The sequence below is a fragment of the Beta vulgaris genome, chromosome 5 (assembly GCF_026745355.1).
Source record: "Beta vulgaris subsp. vulgaris cultivar EL10 chromosome 5, EL10.2, whole genome shotgun sequence".
Classification (NCBI taxonomy): Eukaryota; Viridiplantae; Streptophyta; class Magnoliopsida; order Caryophyllales; family Amaranthaceae; genus Beta; species Beta vulgaris.
The window spans coordinates 44,847,518-44,870,864 of record NC_079206.1 but is presented as its reverse complement, the minus strand read 5'-3'; the positions used below and the strand labels follow the sequence as shown (position 1 = coordinate 44,870,864).

General features: G+C 34.9%; 1 protein-coding gene and 1 long non-coding RNA gene across 22 annotated transcripts; one reads left to right on the top strand and one right to left on the bottom strand.

Annotated features, from left to right (window-relative positions):
* Positions 1–401: 401 nt before the first annotated feature.
* On the top strand, positions 402–10,728 carry LOC104893510 (uncharacterized). Of its 19 annotated transcripts, none has more exons than XR_007270452.2 (10): positions 403–557; positions 673–874; positions 1,887–1,978; positions 2,073–2,110; positions 2,347–2,650; positions 2,737–2,833; positions 3,106–3,410; positions 3,799–4,350; positions 5,687–5,798; positions 10,371–10,728. XR_007270452.2 is itself a non-coding variant. In XM_010679624.3 (7 exons), the coding sequence occupies exons 1-5, from the start codon at positions 550–552 to the stop codon at positions 2,449–2,451; spliced, it is 438 nt and encodes a 145-aa protein (XP_010677926.1). In that variant the 5' UTR covers positions 402–549; the 3' UTR covers positions 2,452–2,650; positions 2,737–2,833; positions 4,150–4,350. The 19 variants fall into 19 exon arrangements, 2 of the variants coding, with proteins under 2 accessions (XP_010677926.1, XP_010677924.1); XR_007270454.2 differs by lacking the exon at positions 10,371–10,728 and having other exon boundaries at positions 3,799–3,927; positions 4,193–4,350; positions 5,687–5,935; XR_007270444.2 differs by lacking the exon at positions 10,371–10,728 and having other exon boundaries at positions 3,799–3,927; positions 4,150–4,350; positions 5,687–5,935.
* Positions 9,863–14,539, bottom strand: LOC109135011 (uncharacterized). 3 transcript variants are annotated; one of them, XR_007270461.1, is made up of 5 exons: positions 14,163–14,539; positions 13,603–14,070; positions 13,402–13,522; positions 10,722–10,909; positions 9,863–10,186 (listed from the first exon to the last, which is right to left on the bottom strand). It is a non-coding gene; the product is annotated as an uncharacterized LOC109135011 (long non-coding RNA). The 3 variants fall into 3 exon arrangements; XR_008969516.1 differs by having other exon boundaries at positions 13,607–14,539; XR_002039967.3 differs by having other exon boundaries at positions 13,603–14,538.
* Positions 14,540–23,347: the final 8,808 nt, after the last annotated feature.

Below are 23,347 nucleotides of genomic sequence, written 5' to 3'. Positions count from 1 at the left end.
TTTGTTGTCTCCAAGGTTTTGGTTGAGACTCTCTTATAGGAACATGTTGTTCCTCATGAGTTCCTTGAGTAGATGAAGAACTATGATCAGTTGTTCCTCATGAGTTCCTTGAGTAGATGAAGAACTATGATCAGTTGTTCCTCTATTAGCCTCGGTAGACTCTGTTCCTTCATCTTGAGGAACATGAACATCTTCTCCTCCTTGAGGAACAGGAACATCATCGATGTGATTATCTCCAATAGTGGAAAAAACCTCTTTTGCTACTTTACAAATGCTTGGGTTGTTTTAACAACCCGAGCATTTGACAAGTTTTTGGAAAATTAAAAAGAAAAATTCACAAATGCTCGGGTTTTTAAAAACAACCCGAGTATTTGACTAATTTAATACTTTTTTTGGAAAAGGAATTTAATACTTTAGAAGTTGAAACGCAAACTCTAAAACTATTTCCCCTGTAATCTCTGTTCTCTCTCTCTTTTCCTCAACTATCGATCTGCTTCTCTTTCTCTCTCTTCCCCTCTTCACTCACTCTCGATCTGCTTCTCCGAATGCATGTCGAGGTAATTTATTTCTTCCGATTTTTATTACTGTATTTTAGTTTTATTGTTGTATTTTAGGTTTTTTTTGGTTTTCTGGATTTAGGGATTATTTTAGGGTTTTCTTTTATTCTTTAAGGTTTTGTTTGATTCATCGATCCTCCACTCCTCCCAGTAGCTCTTTCAAAATTTACCCATGGCGGTGGTGCGATCATTTTCTTAGGCCACCGCATTGGATCTCTTTTATAGCTCTATATCTTCGCGTCATCGACCATTGTTGCCGCCCTCGAGTAGCCGTTGCTCCTCCTCGAACGCCGGCGACGTTCTCATCAAATTTCCAGGTTTTTTCTGCAACCACTTATACATATATTTTTTGCCCTAATCTTGCTGTAAATATTGTAAGCATGAGAAAAATTAGAATATTTAGTGTTTGTGTAACTGATACATGTCTCGCATTCGCACTAATTTCACGTCCTTCTACTTTTAAATTACAAATTTTAATTTCCTTTAGTTTTGAATTTCGTCAGATTACTTGCAAATTGCAACATTTCTAGAATTTTACTTGATTTGCAACTGATTATAAGAGGGTATTCGAGTGATGGAAGGAACTGAGAATTCAGAAGAAGCTGTCTCAACTGTATGTGCATGATAATCCAGTTTCGATTCGCAATATTTAGCTAATTTGGATTTAGGTTCTTAGGTTTTCATTACCGGATTTTGTTGCATTTTTTTAATTGTAATTTTCGACTGTTTGTGTTTTCGTGGTTGAGAATAAGATATGATACAGTTTATTGAATTGTGGAAGGTAGGGGATTAGTATAAACTTTCAAGAAATTTGGCATTGACATCATTACTGGTTCGAAAATGTTAACTGGTAAAGATAGATTTTTAACATAACATTTAGGTGGGTAATAAGCAAACCAATTCGACTCGGCTACTATAAATAGGACGTGAAAGTGTATGACAGCCGACAGCGGCTGAGTTATTATCATTTTGTTTTAGGTTGATTTGTTTGCTGTGGAAGCTCAATAGGGCCTCTTAAATTGAATAATAGCCATTTTGAATTTCTTGAATAGCGTTGAACTTTATTTTAAATTGCTGTTTTCCTAATGTTTTCGGTTGTATCAGTTTGGTGATGTATGATTCTGTTGCAAGCTTTCAAATTTAGAACAAAGCCCAAGAAAGGGATTTTAAGTTCAATGGGACCATTTAATTAATTAATAATGTTTTAGTTCTAACTTTGAGCTCTTATTGATTCAAGTATCTTTAGGCGCTTCACCTTTTAATAAATTGGAGTTAAACGGAGTAGTAGCTAAATAGTACTTGATCAGCTCATGGCTGTCATTATTTCAGCTTGCAGGTTTTAAGCTGGAAGTTGTCAAAACAACTTGTGCTGGACATGCTAAGAAACTTGCCTCTACTGTTGACTTTAGCACGTCCTGATGGTACTTGTTAATATTGGGACAATTTGCTTACTTTTTTTTCCCCACTATATCTCTTTAATCATTCTCTCCTTTTCCCCCTTGTTTTGTGTTGTAGGGATTGTATGTGTTGGAGGTGATGGCATTGTGAATGAGGTATGCCTTCAATAATCTTTCACTATGTGGTATGTTCTGACTATCATTTTTCTTGTGGCCTAGATTCATAATTATATGAAGGAAATATTTGGTTAAGGTCCATGAAGTCATGAACTCATGATTTCTATGTTCAATATAACACATGTTTTGTGAGCTGTAAAGAAGAAATCAGAAGGTTTACTTGATTCAAACGGGTGCACGGAAGTCTTGAATCAATCTATTCATATATTGTGCAGGTTTTAAATGGTCTGCTCAGTAGGGATAATCAGAAAGAGGCCATCTGGATGTTTTCTTTGACCCTTCCAGCAGCTTGTTTAATGTTCGAGGCCTCTGAACCTTGACGAGGAGACATTAATGAAAATATGTATATCAGTTAGATCTTGTAACAAGGGAAGATGATATTACTTGGGAATTTGCAGCTGTTCATGTGGTTGAGGAAGGTCCCGCCTTGTCTTGCATTTCTGTAGACCACCAGATACTTGTCTGCCTTATCGAATTGAAAATCATCTTCGTGATGCTTCTATTACTTATTATCAAAAGGTTTTCTCCCAGATACCGTCAACTTGTATAAAACCGTTGTGGCGTTACCACTATTGTGTTCCAATCTGATTGTTGTAAGTTTCCAGGATTCATTTCAGCCAGAAACTCTTGCAAGCAGAGGCAGTGTGAACTATGTCTGGGATAACTTGACTCGACCGCACAAGCTCATTGTCAAAATTAATGGTAATTCTACCGTTATTGTGTGTTGTTGAAATTTGGGATGCACATATTGTTGAAAAAGAATATTTGTTGCTATCACTTACTCACTTCAAAAAAAAAAAAAAAAAAAAAAGATTACTTGCTGTTTGCTACAGCCTATAAGCCTAATATGCATGCATGTGAAAAGCATTCCTTGCAAATCAGATTTGTTTAATGGGGCTGCTTCTTCTTGGGGGTAAAAAGAAGTTATGTCTTTGAAAATTTAGATAGATAATGACATCTCTTGCCTGCTTTAGGTGTTCAAACGCTACGTGAAATCAGCTTAGATAAACTGCGCCCATGGAAGTCCTTTTTTCGGGTGGGAAAATAGAGAGCTCTGCCTTCTCATTTACCAGTAGATACCAGAGCCTCTAATAGAAGGGGCACGAATCTTGCTCAGATAAATGGTATTGATGTAGCAAACGTGGGGGTATGAAGTATATGTTGATGGTCCTACTCGTGTTTTACGAATTTCTCACTCACCTGGAAGTATCAGTCATGCATGAAGATTCAGTTTAGAATCTCTTATCTTGCAATTTGCTTGCTTGAACCCTGCAAGCAAGTGAGTGAAAGAACACACCAATATTTTTACTATTTATATATCACATGGTGAATGTATATCAACACCGTTTTACATTTTTGTGCACCTTCGTTTTTGCTTTTATATTTAATTTTTTTTAATATGTTTTATTTACCATCACCAGGTCTCCTTAAAACAGAGTCATGAAGTTCATTCAATTAAATGTCTTTTGTGGAAGCCCAGAGTGTCTTGTGTGATGTGTAGCACTGCGAATATATTGTATGCTATCAGTTACTTATCATGCTTGAATTGTAGTCGATATGTCATCTGTTAGTGTATTTTAATAAAAATGAAGTAATGGGTGGTTTTTCACAAATACAATAATTTATATCATTCTTATATGGTTCCTAATTTTTTCATTTCAATATAGGATCAGCTGGAGGATTTGGATCCCTATGATCTGCCAACGTACACACCGTTTATTATTAGTAGATTAAATAACATTAGTATTGATTCAATCATTATTGATCAGCGGATATACAGTCAAATTAGGGTACAGGTGAGATCATATTCTTCCTGCTCTTGAGCATTTTTCTTTGTGTTTGCTTAGCTTTTCCCTTAACTGCTAATTCCTAGAGACCTTTAGATGTGAAAGATTAACTGAGGATATTTTCAGCACAGTTATGTGTTACATCATGAGGTAACTATTATCATGTCAAATGGAGGACTATGGTTGATATACATGGAGTAAATAGTTATCATCTCCTTTATACTTGGGCAGGATATTGACTGCATGCCTTTGAATCCACTGGAGAATATGCCAGAAGCATTGAGGAGGCAGAAGATGCTATCTGATTACTGGCATGTACAAGTTCCAAAAGTCAATGAAGCAATTATGCCAGTTTGAGAGGAGCATACGAAGATTGTCGATCACCGTTTCCATGTTCCTTCATTCAGCCCATCAATTGCAAATAATATGAAGGTTATTTTGCTGATCTTATGAGCTTTTAATAATTTCACCATTGTTGTCATGTGTTCATCTGAATGAGGTTCATTATGTTTATATGGAGACACAATAATGGCTCTATGAGGAAAAGTGGGGATTAGGAAAGATATGCCTAATTGTCTATGTTAGACAGTTGTTTCAGCTGAGTCAAGCTCGAGTTTATAGTGACTTGTTGGCTCACACCTGCAACCTGAGTTGCACACTTCAAGTTAGAGTGAAGCACGAGTGACAATCAAGATAATACTCAAAAAAGTTATAATATTCATTTTATTATTTGTTTGCATGTTTGGCAGGCTGTCCTAAATGATAGTTATTACGAAACTAATTATTGTGTTGCTTATCAGATGTGGAGATAGTGTTTCATTTTCTTTTAGGATCAAAAGTGTATTGTGTCTTGCAAAGGAGTTAAATCAAACGTGTGTGAAGTTGGGGTTGCAGTTAGTGAATTAATGCTATATCATAGATGTTAGTTATATTATATAGTAATGTAGTGATAGTGAGTATGTAAGCTAAACTATGTGCATCATAGTAATCATCTCATGATTAATTAAACAGGCTCCTTCGATTTCCTGTTCTCTCTCTTATCTCCTCCCTTAATCTTATGATTTTTTTGTTCTCATTTCTTTTCCCTATCCTCTTCTTACTTCTTTACTTCTCTCATTAATCAGGGTATAAATCAATAGGTAAATTTGTGAACCCAATGGTAATGCTTATCCATTCACATATACATCCCTTCCTAAATAACTTATCATTATCATCCGTTACCATTTTAGAGGTGTCATTGAGTGATAATGAGATCCATTACCATAAGCATTTACATGAGACTTTGTTTACAATATAACATGAAAAATCATTATTATTACTACCATTTATTACCACCTTCCAAATGGCCATAAGATTTGTTCCACAAATAATCGTCCTAGATACTTGCTATATTGGTCGATCTACATATAAATTTTTAGTTGCAAATACTTCCCAGATCACCCGTTGAATTAATGTGATGTGGACCATTCCACTAACTATTTTTATTCCCTCTATTCATATTCCATATGAATGTATGTTGTCCCCCTACTAACTCTCTTTCATAATTGATTTGTTTTATTTTTACACTATCTACTTAAATTGAGGCTACACTTCCAAACTATTTACTCTTAATATGGAGACACAATAATGGCTCTATGAGGAAAAGTAGACTTGTAGTTCTGTTTTTTCCCTAATAGTTCTGGTATGTTTCAAAAATTTCTCTTCTTGTCTGTTTCGATGGCCCCCAATACCATTACTAATGTTTGATGTTGCTGCTTACCTGTGGCAGAAAAACAAGAACCTGAGCAACAAATGACTGCTTACTTGTGGCAGAAAATCAAGAACCCGCTCTGAAGGGTAGTTCAGCAACAAATGACTGCTTACATGTGGTAGAAAATCAGGTGTGCAAAGTTGATACCATTGGAACTGCTTCTGTCGAAAATCTTCTTTATGTACAGAATATCTTAGATTTTACCTTATGTGACATTGTGGTATTTGACTCAATATATTAGCATATATGTGTTGTGCTTTTGGATTATGCTTTTTGGTACTATGGTTCAGATACCGCGCTCAATAATTTATAGCTAATCATTTTTAAAGCACTGTTTTTACTGTTGTAAAAAAAAAGTTAGCAATGCTTATTGATATCCTTGAAATTGAAGGCACATGAAATTAATGACAAGGACAACGTAGCCAAAAGTTTTAGCAGGTTGATTATATATTGTAACTCGAATTTACACTTGTTTTGTAAATAATGTACACTTATTTCATTTTAATGATAATAATTTGAATGTGTTGGTTGTATGATTTGCATGTGCGTTTTTTTTACATTAAGTAAATGAGAGGAACACGAGGTGTGTGGTGGTTGAAGGGAAGGGCACAAAGAGTGTATGTTAGATTGGTGAGTGTTGCTCCTGAAATGAACTTGTTGTGTACTGCTGGTTTGCTGCACTAGTGTCATACTCTAGCTGCACGCATGCTAGCAGTAGCTGAAAGTTTTTTTTTACTATATAAAATACACAAATGCTCCGGTTGTTTCAGAAAACCGGAGCATTTGTTCAACAAATGCTCCGGTTTTCTGAAACAACCGGAGCATTTGTTCAACAAATGCTCCGGTTTTCCGAAACAACCGAAGCATTTGTGGTATTTTACTCATGTAAAAAAGCTCAAATGCTCCGGTTTTTAACACAACCGGAGCATTTGTGAAATGCTCAAATGCTCGTATGACGTCTGCTACGGGACAAATACGGAGCATTTGAGGGGTTTTTAACCGGAGCTTTTGAGATTTTTTCTACTAGTTCGTTCCTTTCCTCTTTTACATCTTCTTCTTCATTTGAATCTGCATTTTTCTCATTTGGTTGTACCAACCTAATCTCATAGTCATCAACCTGTATGCTTGGATTGTACTTGTCAGATTCATCAAAGATTATATGAATACTTTCTTCAACACACATAGTTCTCTTGTTATATACTCTATAAGCTTTACTATGTGATGAGTATCCTAAAAATATTGCTTCATCACTCCTTGCATCAAATTTCCCAAGATTATCTTCCATTATTATGCACAAAACACTTGCAACCAAATGTTCTAAAATAAGTGATGTTGGGTTTCTTTCCAAAATATAGTTCATAAGGAGTTCTTTTAATGATAGGTCTCATCATGGCACGATTAATTATGTGACAAGCAGTATTAACAGCTTCAGCCCAAAAGTTCCTTGGAAGTCACTAGCAATTAACATGTTCTAGACATTTCCTCCAAAGTTCTATTTTTCCTTTCTACAACACCATTTTGTTGTGGTGTTCTAGGGGCAGAAAAATTATGATCTAGGCCATTATCTCTGCTTAAGTCATCAAATTTATAATTCTCAAATTCTTTCGATGACTGATCTAATGTGCATTATTTTATGACCACTCAAGTGTTGAACTCTTTTAGCAAAGACAAGGAACTCATCATAAGTCTCATCTTTACTAGTGAGAAAAATAACCCAAGTATACCTAGAGTAGTCATCTACAAACTAAGTACATACCTCTTTCCACTTCTACTTTGAATTCTCATAGGTCCACATAAGTCCATATGAATTAATTCTAATGGTTTAGTGGTACTTACTATCGTTTTAGATTTGAAAGAGGATCTTACTTGCTTACCTCGTGCACATGCATCACAAACTTGATCAATATGAAATTTTATGGATGGTAATCCTAAAACAAGATCTTTTGATCTAAGTTTCTCAAGTAATGAAAAGCTAGCATGTCCTAGACGCTTGTGCCAAGAAGTGAATCATCTTCAATAACACTAAGACAAGTTAAATTGATTTGAGGAACAAGGTTAGATCCACAATGTATGTGTTCCCTTTCCTTGTTCCTTCCAAGATAACCTTCTTAGTTTTAATGTTGATGATCAAGCATTTTTCTTTATCAAATTTTACAGTATTTCCTTGTCACAGAATTGAGAATATCTTAATAGATTATGTTTTAGACCTTCAACTAAAAATACATTTTCAATGGAGTGTAGTGGTGACTTACCGACCTTCCCATGGCAACTATGTTACCTTTCTTATTATCACCAAATGTTACACTCCACCTTCATAGGTTGTGAGTGAGAGAAACTTAGTTTTGTCTCCTGTCATGTGCTTGGAACAACCACTATCGAGATACCATGTGTTGTTCCCCCTCACTCCAACCTGAAAAATCAACTATGTTAGTTGTAGAAACCCCTCTTTCGTGGGTTCCTGTTCTTGACTAGGATTTGTTTGACAACCCATTTTTTTACTTATTTCACATTTTCTGCAATCATTTCAGTTTTAGTTGACATTGATTTATGTAATGACCTACCTTCCACAATACATACAAAATTTCACTAGGTAGATCAACATATTTTTTGTCTTGTTCCTTTTCTTGTATTTCAAAACCAAGACCTTCCTTTCCTTTTGGTCTGTGGTTTCTCAATCCACTTAGGAAACCATGTTTTGCCTCTGTTCCTTGCGACAACCAGTTCCTTTTTAAGATTACAGATCTGTTCCTTTAAAAATTTTTCTCTTTTTAAATTTTCAATCTCAGATCTGTACCTTTCAAAGGGGTTGATCTTATATCAAAGGAACTAGAACAGGGACAAACTCCTTCAAGTGTGAAATCTCTAAATTAATTAGATAATTTTCATTTTTCAAACTTTCATAACATTCTTTGATTTTTAAGTTTTTATCAAATAATCAAAGAATCTTGTTTCAACATCTGTTCTCATTTTCTTAAGCCATTCTATGTGTTCTTTGCAGCTTTAGGCTTGTTCGTTTGTTTACGTTTTTCACGTTCATCTCTACATTCAAGAATTGCATCATAAAGAAGATCATATATTTCAGGCCTAGTTTTACAATCTAAGTCTGACTCAAGACCATGTTGACTTACCTCAACTTTTCTTCATCTTCTTTTTCTCATGTTTGCCATGAGGCAAAGGTTTGCTGTTTCTTCAGTTGTTGTTCCTCTTCTTCTTCCGTCTCTGAATCTCCCCAAGCAGCTATCATGCTTTGCACATTTGCCTTAGAGAAAGGTGCTTTGATTCTTTGTTCCTTTCAGCAAAGCGTTCCTTGTTCCTTTCTTTGGTTTTGTCATTTTCCCAAAGGGGACATTCCTTGATGAAGTGATCTGTACTACCACATTTATGACAAGCAGCTTTGTTAGAAAATTTCTTAGTTTTACCTTTGAAGTTCCATTCTTCATGTTCCTAACATCTTTCGAAATTTTCGAACCATGAGGGCTGCTTCTTCTTCTTCTGAGTCTGATCATCTTCATCATCTGCTTTGAGAGCAATGATTTTGATTTGGAGCTTTCACCATATGCAGTATCAAGGTGAAGCTCATGAGTCATAAGTGACCCTGCCAGCTGTTCTAAGTTGAACTTAGTGAAGTCTTTTGTTCTTGAAGAGCAGTGACTTTAGCCATCCATCTGTCCTTAGGAAGACTCCTAAGAACCTTTCGAACCTGTTCCTCAGATGAAATAAACTTTACAAGAGAAGCTAACTCATTAATTATGTTAGTAAAACGAGTAAACATATCTCGAATGCTTTCCTTAGATTTTATGGACACTACTACATTAAATGGCAAAGGCAACACATGAAAACCGTTGCAATAGGCTCAAAAGTCGTTGCAGTAGACCTATTGCAACGGTTTTGAACCGTCGCATTTGGTGGCGTTGCAATAGGCCTAGTGCAACGACTTTTGGGACCTATTGCAACGGCTTAATGAATTGTTGCTATAGACCAATCTTTTATGTAACGGTTGTGTGAGCTATTGATTTCATGTAGATTATGCAACGATTACGCTATTGCAACACCCACTAGCAAAAGCTATTGCAACGCCTATTACTCCAAGCTATTATACCGCCTGTAATATATATATATATATATATTATATATATATATATATATATATATATATATATTTGTGACAAAAGACTAAAAAGTCGCTCCAGAAGCTCAAAATAATTGTCATATTTTTATTGAAAATTTTCGAACTAATGAATTTATAAGAGTACTACAATCATGACTAAATTGACTAAATTCTTACTAATATAAACAAAATGTATTAAATGAAACCAAGCTAAATAATTGTTTAATATACTACAAAACATTTCTAACATTTTTTTTAGGGGACATTTCTAACATATACAACCCTAATTTTCTTCTAAATACTACTTACAAGCACCATATTACTATATATAGCTAGCTAGATCCGGCCACCAATAGCGTATATATGGTGAGACATCCATGTTTGATCTCCTCCATTGCCTCATTGTTCACCTAATAATTCAAACACCGTAAATAGTTAGAAAACACTAAATTTAACAATTAAAATCGAAAATGGAGTCATGGAGTGTTTTTTTTTTTGGGGGGGGGGGGATAGAAGATAAGTGGTGCCAATTTGTTATATCAACTTGTTTTTTTATTTGAAACATCTTAACCTGAAATGAAAATTCTTTTGCAGGTTCTTTATATATTCCGACAAACATCATACTGATAGCCTATTATTACACTTCCTGATGATGTAAGCGAGTAACTGAGGCTTCAAGGTGCATCTATTCCACTAGTCTAGCCTGGAAGGAGTACGGATGGTGCATGCATCTATGCGACAGTTGCAGCAAGGCAAATTATGGTTGGTGGCTTGGTGCACAGCAAGTACTTAGATAAAGTAATCAATAGACTAATAAAAAAAGCCACTATAATCCATGTGACAACTAGAAAAAATTCAGGAAAAGGCATGATGGTCGCATATTCCATAGCTTACAATAAATATGTTCATGGAGAAATAGGACCTAAGATATATTTGTAATAGTACCTCACTATCTGACAATTGCAGCCCATCAGAAGCTTTCCCATTTGAGTCACTAGTAGGATGTTGATCTCTAGATGCATCCCTTGGTTTCGATCAAATTGGGAAAGAATAAGAGATCCCACACTCGGTTTCCTTTAGTTTCTCGTTTCCTTTGCTTTGTTGCTATATCTTCTTCTTATCTGTAATAGAAGCTATCAAGGACAAAAAAGAAGGCTTGTGAACTTGTTTTAAATGGATATTTATAGTAAGCTTACATGCAGGGCAACCACCAAATTGTATAAGTCACTCCTAGAGGCCATAGTTTTCTCAAGCTTGTAGAGGCAACTGATGTATGCCTGCATTATATTTAGGCATTGATGATATGACCCCCACCTTTGTGCACATTACAGTTAGTGCTCCCAACTTCAAGGTGTTTTTTACTTTTATTATTTGAAGTGATACTTCTATTATACTCTTCAAGGGTTAGGAATTACAATTAAAGCCAAGGTCACATTAGGGATGTATATTTTCCTCTCCATCTAATGAAATTAGTCAACATAGTAAAGCCAAGGTCACATTAGAATTCAGAAATTACGCTTTAGGTCCACTCCAAATGCCTAAAACTAGTGGCCCAAATAATTCATATTTGTTACCAGCTACTTGTGGGCAGGGGCGGTTTTAGCATGTTCAACATGTTTCATGGAACAGGGCCCCTTAATTGTGAGGGCCCCAAAATAGAGAAAGTTCAAGTAGTAAAAAGAAAAAGTTTATCTACTTATTTGGACTACTTTTTTTCATAATATGATTATGTGAAGTATGGATGAGCTATTACATTATTGAATTCTTCAAATACAAGATCGCACAGGGCCTCTATATAGTTCGAGACGGGCCTGCTTGTGGGAGTCCAAAGATTGTTTTGTGAAGAATAAAACCATCTCGTGCTACGAGTGGAGAGTCAAGACAAAAATACTAATGTCGAATACTTCAAACTTTGATCTCATCTAGAAACTACAAAATTATAATTAATGCTTAAGGAAACAAGTAATGAATACGATATTATGAACAAGTTTTGATGTATTTTTATTTCATTTTCTCCAACAATCTTCTCCCAAAAAATGGGGCAGAAGATAGGAAATAAAATTAAGCAGGCATGCAAGTGATAACGTCGTTAGAACTAAAACCAACATCTTTCCATGATACAAGGATTCAACAGGAGCTTCTAGAATAAGATAAGTAGCAGACTAAGTATTCAAAGCAAGATAACAACCTGCTATTTCTATTCTACGTATAAGGATACAGAATAACAATATAGACTAGGATAGGTTACATTTGACTGAATCTATCTACCTAGATTTACATAACCATAATAGAGAATCAAGATATTCTCTAATTATTCCTTAATAATTACCACCTATTAGTCAATGTGCAAATATACTTGAATTGTTCTATACAGTTTATTTTTAGTCAATTTGATTGTGTTTAGATCACGATATGTTAGGATTTTGCTTCTTGGCCTTCGGTTAAGCTTTACTTTTTTTTAAGAAGATAACGCATCATTGGTTTTATGTTTTTGCATATCTTCTTAGATGTACACACTACCTTCTAGCTGATCCCTTTCTATGTCATTACTGTATTGATCATCTGCATTTATTTGCGACATGATCATGTGTACAATATGAATTTCTGCTTGTATTTAATAGTCTTAGCCATCTAAAATAGCAATGATAGTAATTCAAAGCAAAGGTAACCTAGAATAAGATAAGTAGCAGACTAAGTATTCAAAGCAAGATAACAACTTGCTATTTCTATTCTACGTAAAAGGTTACAGAATAACAGTATAGACTAGGATAGATTACATTTGACTGAAACTAACTACCTAGATTTACATAACCATAATAGAGAATAAGGATATTCTCTAATTATTCCTTAATAATTACCACCTATCAGTCGATGTGCAAATATGCTTGAACTGTGCTATACAGTTTATTTTTAGTCAATTTGATTGTGTTTAGATCACGATATGTTAGCAGGCACGTAAGTGATAAAGTAGTTAGAACTAAAACCAACATCTTTCCATGATACAAGGATCCAACAAAAGCTTCTAGTTCGAATTTATGTTGTTCCAACCAGAAATGTTCTACCTACAACAGTAACAATATAATGTACTATTTGAGACTTTCTTTACCACTCTTCATGCCATAAGCAAAATACTACTACTTTTTTTCTTTTTGTTTTAGCACAACCTTGACCATAGCAAGCACTCCACACTCACTCAAGGACAAAAGTCATAAACCAACATTAACTTTATCTATTCAATGGAGAGAGAATCAAAATCCAGGCCAAAGTCATAACGGGGTCCAAAACAACCATTTAAACTCACTAAAGTTAAACTCGCTACATGACTAGTTTCATCATCGAACACGAGATTATAAAGCTTGTTAATTAGACTATACAATACCGAAACATAAATACTTATAATATAACAACATTTAGCACCATCACCTACATTCGATTAGTTTTATGAACTAATACGATGTTGAGTGTCGTATCAGATTGTCTGCGGACTATAAGATATATTTTAATTGTTTTCCAAAGTGTAATAATACAAAAGGTACACCATAAGTCAATTTAATCAGCTACCTTTAATTCAGAAAGTTCATAGAGAATCTATCTAGCTTGCATCTTAAAAGTAAGATGGAAGTACCTGTTGCTTTAGATTGTGATAACCAGAGAGTAAAGCCTGTATAAAGATGCTCGCATTTATTCGAAATCGTCCAGCAGCACCATGCTTGCCACCTAATGTTGCAACAACAACTCAAACATGGCTGAGAAACAAGAATTCGTAAGAAATGGCTAATTCTCACATACATAACCAAAGCATGTCTTGCTTATGTTAGAAGATTACCTACTTAGACTCTCTAAAGCTGCTTCCTCTGCTTCTGCCACAGCGTTTCAGAATTCATACTTCGGAATCGGTCACATAAAACTTAATTGATACTTAGCAACTATCAAACTTTGCAGTCGAGTGGTGTAATCTAATCAAAAAAATTCTCATCCTCAAGCTTACAGATTTCACGCCGTACGCCGTACTTAATTCTATTTCTCGTTTCATATTAGACTAGATATATATGAAAGCCATTTGGACTCAAGGATTGGTTTGTTATAATATTGAGAAGCCATGGTTCAAAGATGTTAAAGGCATGGAAATTGAAGAAGTCACTAGCACTAAAAGTTCCATAACAATTGAAATTGAAGAATATACCTTTTGAAGGGCGACTAATAAACCGAATTTCGCCTCTTTACTTGGGTTTTCTTGAATGATTTCACCTACTTGCTGCATTGAAAACTTGAATTTTGCAGATATTCATGAATTCTAGAAAAAAAAAATTGGAATAATATTGAAAGAAACATCGTGGTTCTTGATTTAATCCTCTTCCTCTTAGTATATAATCACAATTCGCATACCTTAAGCAGTTTTTTGATTTTGGAGATTGATTTTTTTTTTTCAAGAAAATATTCTTAGGGTTTTTCAATTCGATCAGTTTTCATGGTGTTAAAGCTTTTGGATTCTGGTCAGGGTTCCATAATTTCTGGGCTTTAAGTTGGTGAGTTGCTGTTTTCCGCCATTTTTATACAGGTTTTGAAGAGGCGATGATAAGCGGGCAATTGAACAAGGGTTTTAAAGTTGGAGGAGAGAGAAAATAGTTATCTGCTGCATAATCGCCGGTTAAAGAACTTTCTAACATAAGTGGGAAATTAATAATTCAAAATTATTTGGACGCTTACCGTTGCAGTAGCTCTTTTAACGCAACAACATAAGATTAACAGGTGCATTTTCTCAATCTAATGCAACGGCTATAACTCAGTCGTTGTAGTAGCCCAATCAATTATATAGTCAGCAATGGGCCGTTGCAATAGACCCATCTATTGCAACAGTATTAAAAGAACCGTTGCGTTAGCTATCTTTAAACCATTGCCTTTGAACAAAAATGTAGTAGTGGGAGAACAGTTCATATTGATTCATAAGTAAATCAATTTTGGATCTTTTGACTTCATTAGTTCCTTCATGGGTTACTTCTATTAAATCCCATATTTGCTTTGCGGATTTGCATCCCATGATCCTATTATGTTCATGGGGTCCAAGTCCACAATGCAATAGTTTAATAGCCATGGCATTTACTTCCATCTTTTCAAAATCAGATTTGTCATAATCAGAGAGGGGTTTGAGTTACCTCATTTTGTCATTTGTAGTTGTGACTTCGAATCACCAACTTAATGACTCTCCATACCCGATAGTTTTCAGCTTTGATGAATATCTCAATGCGGTTCTTCCAGTAGTTGTAGTACTTCCCATTGAACATAGGAGGCCTTTGAGTAGAGTAACCTTCCTTAAGTTTCTCTGTGGTATTCATTGTTCCTTGGATTTTTTCTCAATAGGGTTTCCTATCTGTCGTGAGTTCTAGCTCTGATACCAATTATTATTTCCCTAGGAACACTACAAGAGGGGAGGTGAATTGTATGTGTAGAAATAAACGTAACTTTTTGCGGAAATTTAAATTTAAACGAATAAACAAGCTAGAGGAACACAAGGGATTTTTACGAGGAAAAACTTCTTGGCCCAACAAGAAGAAACAACCTCGACCACTAGGGATTTTAAACTCAACTCTTTCACTAATTAGGCCAAACAACTTTGTTACAACCTATTTCTATTCTCGAGCCACATCTTGAGTTCCTAAACTCAAGTTCCTGAGCCACTGTTCCCTTAACAGTAGTTCCTCTCAACTTCACTCAAAGTTTTCTCACTCTTACTAGCTTTACTCAAAGCTTCTCTCTTACAGAACTTCACCCAAAGTCCCTTACCCCAAAAACCAAAATACAATTGATCGAAATACGCTTAGTGGAATTAGAGTAAGAAAGCAAAGAACAAATGGCTATAATGAGAGAATGAAGACACTGACACTTAATTAGTTAAACTCACTTAATTACTTAGTCAGACACACTTTGGAACTTATTTAGACTTTAATATTTATAGTGACAAACACATAGAACGTGGAAGTTAAAATCGAGTTCATGTTAAATCCTTATCCATGATGTTCCTTCCCTAAGGAACACGTCCTTATCATGTCCCATGATCTCTTTTTGGATGTGGATATGCTTAGCCACTGCTCCTAAAGATTAGGAGTTTCTTGAGCTTTATCCGAAAATCAGTTAACTCTAAAACAGATTTAATATTAAAACTGAATTTAAATTTTTGAGAAAATATTATCTTTTAAATAAAATCTTCTTAAAAACCGGATAGATATTTTCTTATCTTTTTCGAAAAACAAAATCTTTTCCTTAAAAGATTTTCTATTAAAACTGATTTTCACTTAGATAAAACTGGTTTCCTATTATTTAGGCATGACTTACTAACTTCATAATTGTACCGTTATACTACTTCACGCCTAAGTCTAGTTTCTTTTATATATCAAGTTCCTTCAACAGATTCGTTTAGTGCCATTTAGTTTGTTCCTTAGAAAGGAACAAACTCTCATTCCCAAATAAGACTACCAATGTTCCTTACCATCCTTACTTTGTTCCTTTTACAATGGAACTAGAAAATAAAACGCCTTGCTTTTATTCTTCTTGATCCAATGCTGCTCCAGTATCAACTTCTAGAACATCTTTACTTAGTCTTGAAATCCTCTCTTGACTTCTTCCTTGACTTCGTATTCTCCTACTAGTTCCTTTCATTGATACCTTAAAAATCATACATTAAATAACTCATGTTCACTACTTAGTTTGCATCTTTGTTTCTTTGTCATCATCAAAATAGGGTTCAACATTATATATATATATATATATATATATATATATATATATATATAAGCATCACTTGGTTATTGTACATTGAGAATCAACAGTGGAAGAATGTCTTGATTTTTTGTAAAAAAATATGTGAGTACTAATGGCAATTTGCATGGTAAAATAAGAAATAAAAGGTGAAAGATAATATAGCAATGAAACGCTAATGTGTGTTTGTGTTTGTGTTTGTAATGTTTTCTAGAAGGTAGCTGAAAGGAGTAGTTAGCATACAAAAAAGTAGTAACTTTTTGGGGAAAAACAAATTTATGTTTCCTTTATTATAAGCTTCAGTCAAAGGTTATCAATAGTCATTTCTATTTTCTCTTTGTCATTAAAAATCAGTAATATTAAATTTGTTGGTCTCTCAATATTTGACATAACAAAAACTGGTTTTTACGTTTTTTAATGGCAAACAAAAAAAGACTTTACATGAATTTTATCAAGTCAGATGATTGGATACATATAACATAGATATAATTCTTTAAGTTTCATCAAGACCCGTGCATTATTTTTTTATAGTAGATATGTGTGTCCAATTTAATTAAGGGAGTTCAACCAAGTAATACTATAAAGCAATAAGGTTTTGCCTATGTGGCGTTCGACGAAGTAATCATGCCACGTGGATGCTTGCTCCTTTCTCTTTGACTCGCCATTTGTCAAGTTGTGATTGACCTAATCAATATAATAAATGTGGAGAGAGAATCTGAAATTATATATTAAATGGCAAGAAATCATCTCTACATAAATTTAAGGAACACAAATGGTAACTTATATCAAAATCCAAGGTACTATGTCCTAAAGTAAAGAATTTTTTTTTTTAACAAAAATATTTAATAATCCTCAAATCAAGGTAAAACTAAGAATTTACCATAGATATTTTATTTGTCAAGCCAATTAGACAATCTCAAATCATTACGTTTTACACTTATACTTTTCAGTCATGCCGATACACTACTTTGAGCCTTTCTAATTTTGTATTTGTAAAAAAAATAATAAATCGATATTCTAAAAGTACATATTGAGACCAATCAAACAAGACTCCATATGACTATATTTTCTTTTAACCATAAATCAAAAATAATAATCAAAGGAAAATTTATGAATAGTGTCAAAAGGGAAAGTGTAACTATTAAAAAGGAACGGAGTTAGTAATTAATAATATCAATTCAATATAAATTGAAACGGTCATTTTTGTTTGTTAAAAAAACGAATATGTTGATTATACCAAGATTATAGCCCTAATATATCGAAACCAATGATAATTATAGTAGAAAATGAATTGGAATTTTTAAACATTTTTGAAGGATTTCCCTAATCTCTTTAATATTGATTGAAATTTAGAGAAGAAAAATAGTTTAAGAACTACCATGATCCTGTTTGTATTGCTATGTTTGTGCGTTGAATGGCAACAAAAAATGAAAATTGCAATTAGATGTCCTTGATTTGCACATAATTTCAGTGTCCTAGTCCTAGTACATTTATTCATGCGGACAATTAGTGTTCTCTAGTAGAGCAGTTAGAGGCTTTTTCTTAAAGAACCTAAATTAAAATAATTGTATGTTATGCGTTTTATTAGCTTGAGAGTCTTTATCATATGCAATTCATTTTCATTATTAAGGCTTGGAGTCAATTTTGCAATTGCTTATTTAATTTTTTTCAGACTACCGTTTATTAGGTTTCTATAATGCCTCGGCTAATGCATTTCATAAAGAGAAAAAGAAGGATAAAACAACTTCGATCAACTAGTTATGTTGATGGTTATTATAGTTCTGATGATGTATTGGATATGGTATACGATGAGTATTATTACAATTAGGGGTGTTCGATTGAGGCAAAAAAGAAAAGAGTCAAAAAACTTTTACGCTTATTAGTCTTGAGCAGATTATATAAAAAGAATGATGTGTAATGCAAGAGTCAACTTCGTGTTAATAGGCGTACTTTTAACATTATACTTCCTCTGTTTCTTAATAAGTGCAACATAGAGAAAGTGGGGGAATACCAAGAAATGTAGAGAGAGAAAGTTGGGACCACAATAAAGTAGAGTAATTCAAGTGATGAAACAAAAAAGTTGTGGTCCCCTCTTGCTTTTGGTGGCATATTTGTAATAATATTGAACTTTTTTTTACCATTTTGAGCTTGGTTGCACTTATTGTGACTATTCCAAATAAGGGAAATGTTGCACTTATTAAGAAACGAAGGTAGTATGTGAGATCACTAGTGGAAAAAACCTTATCTATCACTTAGTAACAAATGCAGTTTATACAAAACCGCATCATAAAATCAAATAAAAAAACGGAAGGAAAGCTAGGGAGAAAAATCTGATGCGTTTCTCTTTTAGACCGCATCAGATTAAAAAATTGATGCGGTTTTATTGAAATCTGATGCGGTTCCTAGGACCGCATTAGATTTTCTCATTTTCTTAAAAAAAAAAAAAGAAACTCGTGTCCCAGTACGCTCGTGGCCCAATTCTTTCCCTTATATCCCCAACCCATTTCCCTTATGTGCCCTATCTCTCTCCTCACTCAACCCTAATCCCTCTTCCCTCTCAAACCCATGCACGATGCCCTCCTCTCTCTCTCCCTCTCAAACCCATGCACGACGCCCTCCTCTCTCTCTCCTCACTCAACACTCAACCCTAATCCCTCCTCTCTCTCCTCTTCAGATCTGCTCTTCCCTCCTCCCTTTTAAACCCGCTACACCCTCAACGAACACTGCAACAACGCACCAACTTCATCGCCTTCTCGTCGAATCCATCGCTGTTCATCGTCGAATCCGTCGTCGTTCTCGTCGAATCCATCGTCGTTCATCGTCGAATCCGTCGTCGAAAGGACAAACTACGAACGTCGAATTCATCGTCGAATCGAAGACATCATCTTCACCAGATATTTTCATTTATATTTTTTTCGATTTCTTATCACGAACCGCCATCAATTTATCGATTTTTGATTTCGTTTGTTCCTCTTTGTAATTCGTATATAGTATAATGAAATTCGTTTTTAATTTGTATAATCTAATTTTTTTCATTGTTTGTATAATATTTGTTCTTTAATTTAGTTCGCAGATCTGGTTTTTTTCGAATTTTAATTTATTTTGTTAATGTTTGATTGATGTAAACTTGTCCTTTTTTATTGATTAATTTCGTAAAAATGATTTAGTTATGGTTTTGGTTGTTTTCTGCACAATTATTGTTGTTGATATGTCGTTGTTGATTGTCGCTTTTTTTTTAAAAACCCTTCCCATACTTTCTGATGCGGTCTTGTTCAAAACCGCATCAGTATCTAATGAATCTGATGCGGTTTTGGACCACAACAAATTATTTCTCATAGCTTCTGCGAGCCCACCTGATGCGGACCAAAATCACATCAGTAAGCCCGATTTTGACCGTATCAGATGGGCTTTTTTTCACTAGTGGATGCTAAGAGATATTGGAGGTTTAAGTGGAACAAAAAACATGACTCTTCAAGAGATCGTAGCCATGTTTTTATATACTTTAGCACATCATAAGAAAAATAGGTCGATTGGACATTATTTCTTTAGAAGTGGAGAAACAGTGAGCCGGCAATTCCACCTTTGTCTAAGGGCTTTCTTGAAGTTATATGAACAACTACTTCATAAACCAACTCCTATATCCGATGATTGTGACGATGAAAGGTTGAAACCTTTCAAGGTATTGATCCATCACTTATCTATCTTTCAATTAGAGATTTGTTAGGAAATCATTTATGTTTCTTAATAAGCTACTTTCATTTTTATTTTTGTAGAATTTTTTAGGTGCATTACACAGGACGTACATTAATTTACATGTATCTTCTCAAGAACGAGGAAAGTATAAAATAAGGAAAGGGACCATTGCGATGAATGTGTTAGGGGTTTGTGCACCTAATATGCAATTTATTTATGTGCTTCTGGGTTGGGAGGGATCGGCTCATGATATCCGTGTCTTACGCAATGCTCTTTCTAGGCCTAACGGTTTCAGAGTGCCTCGAGGTAAAAGCTCAAGACCTATTTAATGCATGGAAAGCTAGAAATAAGCATGGTCAATAACACATGTATGGTTCTGTATATTTCTATTTGATTGCATTCCTTTCTTTCTCTTCTTTTCTTGTACTTTCTGTCTTTTTTCCTGACATTTTTTTTGCTGCCAAACTTTCTTATAAGGGTTCTAAAGATAGCTAGTTATTTGCCCTTGCATTTTACTTTTAATCTCTTTTATGTATGACCTTTCTAGTATTGGTCTTACCCTTTAATCCTTTCAGGTATATACGTGGAGTCAAAGTTAATTGCTTTTATTGTATGCTATATACTTCTCACTCACTCTAGATTAAAGTTGCTTTTTTTTTACGTATGACTTGTGTTCTGATTATGCAGCATGGAGGTTAACCGATAATGTAGTTGGGGGGGAGGTAGTTGAGGAAGAGGTAGAAATAAGAGGTATTGGACTTATGAAGAAGATACGGTCCTTATAAAATATTTGCATGAGTTGGTGTGTGACCCTAAGTGGAAAAGCGAGAGTGGTTTTAAGAATGGCTACATGAACAAATTGGAAGAGATGATCAACGGTGTGCTACCTAATTGCGACTTGAAAGCAGTTGCTCACATTGAATCGAGGATCAAGCATTGGTTTGAAAAATTTAGTGCATTGGCGGAGATGTTGTCGACCTCAAGATTTGGGTGGGATGCCGATAAGAAGATGTTGCAAACTGAGAAGAAGGTGTTTGATGAATGAGTTAAGGTATGTTTAAGAGTTGTCCAATGCATGTATGTATTTTTTGACAGCTAATTTATGATGTTTAACTAGTATACCTTTTTTGGGTACTTCAATCATGCAAAATCCTGTTCTAGGTTATTTTTGTTTTTGTTTTTGGCTGGTTGTGTATTTTTTAGTGTTGTGGAACACTTTCTTAGTTTCATATACTGAACTTGTTGTGGATAATTTATCACCCTAGTCCCCTCACTAGTTCTTAATCTTTTTCATACACCCCGCTGAAGCCGGAATTCTGCCCCATATCCTTTGACCAAGCTCTACATGTGTAACCCTCCACTTAAACATATAGTTGACAATGAGACTAAGACCAACTTCGTGCTACATAACCATAATGTTGCTCTGAATAGTGAATACATTCCAAAATTTTGCTCTGCTCATCTGAGTTACTAGGCTGCCAAGTGAATTCATGAATTATACTTTGTTTTGGCTTCTAATTTCTTAATGATTGGCTTCAGTTAAACGCAAAATTTATCATGTCATATTGTATAGAAATGTTGATATGCTAAAACTCATGAAGTTTCACTTAAGTTGATCTTAAATCTGAAAAACCTTGTCGATCAGAACTCACCATATGAGAAAAATAAGCTCAAGTTATGAATATCTCTTTCTAGGACTTATAGGAGTAACTTTTAGTTGATGAGATAAATGGAGGAAGCTTCACATCTTGTCTTATTAAGATTCATATTGTTGAAAACTGATTGCTATCGTTTTTGTGGTAGACTCACAAGAAAGCTAAGGGTTTATTTGGAGTTCCTTTTGTTCACTATGACACACTTGCTGAAATTTACGCAAAAGACAAAGCTATCGGATATGTGAGTGAGTCGTTTGTTGATGTTATAGAACATATGGATCAAGAGATTGCTAACCAACCATTAAACATAGAGAGTGATAACGAAGATGATGCGAATTCCACCCAATCTGCAACTCATTCTACAACTCAATATGGAAAACGTCCTATGAAGATTGAAGGATCGGAGATGATTTAACTCCTTCCAAAAAGACAAAGGTGAAGGATTCTAAGGTAAAAGGAAGAATTTGAAGAGCCTAGCTAAGATGGATGATGTTGATGAGTTAGTGGCATCTCACCATAGTGTTTCGAATAATTTTGGAAAAATATTTGAAAACGTTAATGTGAATCTTGGAACTATGACCAATGTTTGGTCAAAAGCAGACGAAAGGGAGGAAAAGATGGATGAAAAAGTGGACAAGGTATAAGATGAAGTGATTAAGTTAGATGGCATATCTCCATCCGAAGCCTTAGAAGCAGCAATGATTCTTAGGGCCGAGGATCACAACCTTCATAACTTCTATCAAGCTCCGATTCCTATGAAGAAACAATATGTGCTTGATCTACTTAAAAAAAAAGTAGGCTGCTGGACTTTCTGGTGTAGTTAGTAACTTTTGCTAATTGGGATCTCTGAAGGGAAAACACAAGAGTTGTGGTCATGTAGTGCTTTATTAGCAGCTTTGTGTTCTTGTTGTCATTTGCTTAATGTAGTGCTCTGATATTGTGTTTGGTTTTAACTTTGGACATATGATACTTTGTTTTCATTTGGCAGGTTGGCTAAGTGGATTTAACTAATAGTATAATTTTCTATTTTGCTAATAAAACAAGTGTAAAAAGTTAAGATTTTCTTTGTGATAAAATTGGAAAATGATACTCTACAATAAGCAGCATAATAAGTAGAGGTGGGCATGGGTCGGGCTAGCTCTCACCAGCATGCAGGCTGGCCGGCACGACACGGTACACGGTTTGGGCCCGGTCCGACCCGTTGTCCACTACGTGGGGCTGTCACGGTTAAGAAATTTTATATCAGACCCGCACCGGCACGAACCCGCCTAGATGCATGGCCCGTGGGCCGAACTCCCCTTTCCTTTGTGTTTTTAGCATGAAACTGACAAAAATCCCAAAAAAATAGCATAAAACACGAGCCTGGCCCTCGGGCCGTGGACAAAATCTGGAAATTTCAAGCCCGTCACAGCACGGCCTGCCACTCACGGGCTTGGGCCTAGCCCAGCCCGGCATTTCCCTAAGCCCGTG